This window comes from Mus caroli, chromosome 2 (genome assembly GCF_900094665.2).
Source record: "Mus caroli chromosome 2, CAROLI_EIJ_v1.1, whole genome shotgun sequence".
In the NCBI taxonomy this organism is placed as follows: Eukaryota; Metazoa; Chordata; class Mammalia; order Rodentia; family Muridae; genus Mus; species Mus caroli.
The window spans coordinates 112,183,756-112,188,048 of record NC_034571.1 but is presented as its reverse complement, the minus strand read 5'-3'; the positions used below and the strand labels follow the sequence as shown (position 1 = coordinate 112,188,048).

General features: G+C 54.8%; 1 protein-coding gene across 1 annotated transcript; it reads right to left on the bottom strand.

Annotated features, from left to right (window-relative positions):
* Nucleotides 1-245: 245 nt before the first annotated feature.
* On the bottom strand, nt 246-3,348 carry Chac1 (ChaC glutathione specific gamma-glutamylcyclotransferase 1). The gene is made up of 3 exons (XM_021156934.2): nt 2,869-3,348; nt 2,161-2,196; nt 246-1,371 (listed from the first exon to the last, which is right to left on the bottom strand). Exons 1-3 carry the CDS (start codon nt 3,100-3,102, stop codon nt 970-972), a joined length of 672 nt encoding a protein of 223 aa, XP_021012593.1. The 5' UTR covers nt 3,103-3,348; the 3' UTR covers nt 246-969.
* Nucleotides 3,349-4,293: the final 945 nt, after the last annotated feature.

Genomic DNA, 4,293 nt, shown 5'->3' with positions numbered 1-4,293 from the left:
CTCGGGGGGACTGAGGCACAGGATTCCAGAGCAGGGGCAAGCTTGTGGCTCACAGGTTTGTGGATGGAGCTCTGGGCATTATTTGTGTATTGTAGACCCTAGAATGTGCCCACAGCAGGAGTGGATCCTGCCCTCATGCCTCGGTACTGAAGAAGGCGGAGGAGAGAAAAGAGGTTTTCCCTTCTTGGGAGCCTTTCCAAGGTTTAGCCCTCACTCACCCAAGCCCTGTACAGAGACAAACCATATTCTGGCAGAGGTAATGAAAGATAGTTTATGGGTAACAGTATGGGTCAACTGAGAATGGACAAGGACTGTAGTGTTTTCCAGGAACAGACCAATGGGTCTAGAGGAAGTGATCCAGACAAACAAGCAGACAGACAAAAGGATAAGGAAATGAAAACAGAGGGATGGGAGAGAGGCCCAGTCCCCGGAGCTGTGTCTGTGCATAGGATCTGGCTCTGTCCCGGGCCCCGTCAATGAAGAGGGATGCTGGCCCTTGGCCCTTGAAGATCTTCTTTGCCTCCTTCTCTGCTGTCCCTCATCCAGAAGGCCCAGAACATGGACAGGTGATACTACCACAGTTGGGGTAGTCTGGGTGGACAGAGGAGCAAGGATCTCAGAGGATCCCTGGGGCTGTGGAGGCCTGGGTGGTGTGGAATTAGCAGCAGCAATGGGGGGATTCTGGTTACGTACCAGAGGACTAGGGCAGAGCCACCGCACAGCAGGGCCCACATCCAGGGCAGGTCCCCCACCTGCCCTGCCCGCCACACCAACATGGTGCAATAAATAAAGGTTCAAGTAATAAGTCAGGGTCAAGGAAGGAAGAGCTGGAGGCTAGCAGACAGGCGGGGCCACTGGCCACCCACCATGCCTTCTCAACTCTCTCTTGCTCCATCAAGTCTATCTCAAGTACTGCATGCTGATGTCCACCAGAACCCACTCAGACACTTCTTGCAGGAGCTTGGCTCCTCAGGTCAGTGCCAGAGGCTGCTCAGGGAGGTAAGAGCAGGGTAGCAGGGTTCCTACGGCGTCCACAATGGCTTCCAGGTGCTCATCTTGTGCCTGAGGCCCACAGAGCTGCATGAAGTCTGCCAAACGCAATAAGTACTCCAGGTTGTGACCAGAGAAGCCTCGGCAAGCAAGGATCTGTGTGGCAATGACCTCTTCAGGAGCAGGGCCCAGGTAGCCAGGGTTCTGTGGGGTGGCCACATAGGCCAGTGCTGTGAGGGGTTGGTCAGGGGTGTCTTGAGGATAAAAGGTGACTTCCTTAGTGTCATAGCCACCAAGCACGGCTTCCCTCACATTCAGGTACTTCAGGGCCTCGTTCACCTGCTCCCCTCGAACTTGGTATGCCACACCCCAAGTGCAGCCCTAGGGAAAAAACAGAGACACCTCCAGTCAGTCACAGAGCTTGATGCTGGTCCTGTGTTCATTCTAGAATGTTCCCCTAGACACATTTCCACACCTATGTTTTATCAAAGAGGTGGAGGGAGTGGGGAGACGTCTCAAGGGATAGAGGTAGTTGCTACCATGCCTGATGTTCAGATAACCTAAGTCCAATCCCTGGGACATGCATGGTCGGAGGAAAGAATCGACTTCCACCTTGCCCTCTTGCTTCCACATCTGACCTACAGCGTGAGCATGCGTGCATGTACAAATAGATGTAATTTTGGAATTTTATGTGTATGGGCTTGTGTGCCTGGCGACCTGCTGATCTTGGTGGTCAGAAGAGTCTGAGTCCCTGGAACTGGAGCTACAGATTGCGAGTTACTGTGTGGGTGCTGGGTATCAAACCCAGGCCCTTTGGGAAAGCTGAAGGTGCTTCTGACTCCTGAGCCATTTCTCCATGAAGCTTTAAAAAAAACCTAACGTGTCTGGCTGGCTGCTGAGCCACCCAGAAGCAATACCCTTCACCCTATTTCCCTTGAGTTTTGCTTATTCTGAGACGTCTCATAGAGTACAGGGTGTCTGACCCTCGATTCACTATGTAACCAAGAATAACTCTGAACTCACAGAAATCCATCTTAATAAGACCCTCCCTCAAGTGATTCTCCAAGAAGCATGGAGTAAGCTAGCTACACTTCCACTCTCCCCACACAAGAGCTCTGATCCTCTGCACCCTGATACATCAGACCCCAGGATTCTCGACTGCACACTTACCTCACGGTCTTCAAGGAGGGTCACCACTCGGCCAGGCTAGACAGGGAAGAAAGATTTTGAAAAAGACAAATTAGATATTAGCACTTCCAAAAGGACTAGGAATGAACCTTATTGACATGGGGGGCTTGCCTGTCATGCACAAGACCTTAGATTCAATCTCCAGCAACACACACACACCTTTAACACCTTTCCTGTTGTGACTTGAACCTGTGGTCCCAGCACTTCAGCACCAGAGAGGGAGATTTGTCACAAGTTTGAGGCCACATAGCAAGAAATAGGTAAGATGGAGGGGGAGGGGGGAAAGAGGGGGGAAGAGGAAGAGGAGGAGGAGGAGGAAGAGAAGAGGAAGAGGAGGAAGAGGAAGAGGGAAAGGAAGAAGAGGAAGAGGGAGGAGGAAGAGGAAGAAATCTCTCTGTCCAAGCCAAGAGTGCCAGCCCAAGCCCCAAGCCTGGGAGAGGACCTTTCATCGAGTGACAGGGAGTGATGGGCAGATGTGGAAGAGACAAACAACCAACGGCCCAGATTAGTAACCAGCACAAGAATCCACAGGTGCAATCACCAACCTGATTTCCAGGCACACAAATTTAAACCACAAACCAGGTTTACAAATTTCTCTTAGTTAGCCCAGGGTCCCTGCCACTCCAGGACACGGGTGCCCACTCTCCTGCCAACCCCACTCCACTCCTCTGGGCACAGAAGGATGCTCACCATCTTGTCGCTGCCCCTATGGAAGGTGTCTCCCTGCCAGAACCGTCGGCTATAGCCACGTACGAAGCCCACACGGCTGTCACTATAGGCAAAGTCCGGCTTCCACACTAGGGAGCCGTACCCGAAAATCCACAGGGCTTGGGGGTCGCCATCCCCCCAGGAAGGCTGCGCGGATGATGGTGCAGGGGACAGTGAAGGAGGCGGAGTGCTCTGGGATGCGGACTCCTGCTTCATGGTGCCGGGCGCAGGGACGGACCCGGGCGGCCTCCGAGACTGGTCTCCGGCACGGGCACGGAAGGACCGACGGACGCGTACACCTGGCCTGGCACCGATCGGTCGTTCCAGCTGAGTGGTGCCTCCAGAGGCGCTCTTTAAACCCTCCGGCCAGGAAGGCCCTCCGACTGCCTCCAGCTGTCCCGATGATTGGGGCGGGGCAAATCTCTTTCTGGCCAATCACCTTTGGATTTTGCTTCTCGGTTAACCGCGCCGCCCTCCGAGTGGGTACCAGAACAGCCCGCCCCAGGGCCAACGCGCGTGCTGATTGGTTCGGCTCCTCCTCCCGTGGCAGACCTGGCAGGAGTGATGCAACGGCAGGGAAGGTTTCCCCAGAACTGGCATGCAGCAAGGGCGAGTCAGATTGCGTCAGGCTGCGGGCACCGGGAACGGGCCTTGGAACGGGCGCGGGCACCCGCCGTCTCCCGGGAAGGCCCTCTCAGTGTTCTAAACGGTGTCATCCCTGCAGTCCAGCCGATGCACCTGGCAGAATCATTGCCGCCCAAAGCAGTGGCCAGTGCAGGGCACGACCAGAAGGAATGCTTTGGGCGGCACGAATTCTTGCCTTTGGGGCCCCGCCTAAAAGCACGCACTGCAGAGAAGCTGTTTTGGACACCCTCCGCATTCCACTCTGGTGCCTCATGCTGTTGCCCACGTGAACGGCTGGAGAAACTGAGTCACGGGGTGGTAAGGGGTTTTGCAAAGGCTGCAGTTGAGTCAGGCTGGTTGGCACAAGCATGCAGGCCTCACGTGACAGCTACGCCCGGGCCAAATGTGAGACCCCTGAGTTCAGGCGGGTTAGAAGAAAAGTCAGAACTAAACAGCCTTGGGCAGAGCAGTCACGTTGAGGATGACTGCTAGTACCTGTGGTAGAAAGCCACAAAGAGAAGAATGCCAGGCCACTTTCACCCCATGGCTACGGGTTTCGTTCTCTCTAGCTTGAGATCTTGCAGCAGTGGGCAATTTACGCAGGCACCAAAGTTTGGAGGAACCTTGGTTAAGGACAGCACAGAGGACTAAGGGCAGCTGTAGCCTTGTCCCATAGCTTCTTGCCAGGCAGTGGGTATGGGCCCTGGCACTGACGTGGGCAACCAGGCACCAGCCATCTCCTTGGAAGTCCCTCTCTGTCTGAACCCTGCAAGAGTCACCATT

Excerpts from the sequence above, each read along its gene's own strand:
- Chac1 (XM_021156934.2), bottom strand. The coding sequence starts at position 3,102 with ATGAAGCAGGAGTCCGCATCCCAGAGCACTCCGCCTCCTTCACTGTCC. Across the intron at positions 2,197-2,868 it reads ATAGGGGCAGCGACAAGATG|CCTGGCCGAGTGGTGACCCT; the intron begins GTGAGCATCCTT and ends TTCCCTGTCTAG. Across the intron at positions 1,372-2,160 it reads CCCTCCTTGAAGACCGTGAG|GGCTGCACTTGGGGTGTGGC; the intron begins GTAAGTGTGCAG and ends TTTTTTCCCTAG.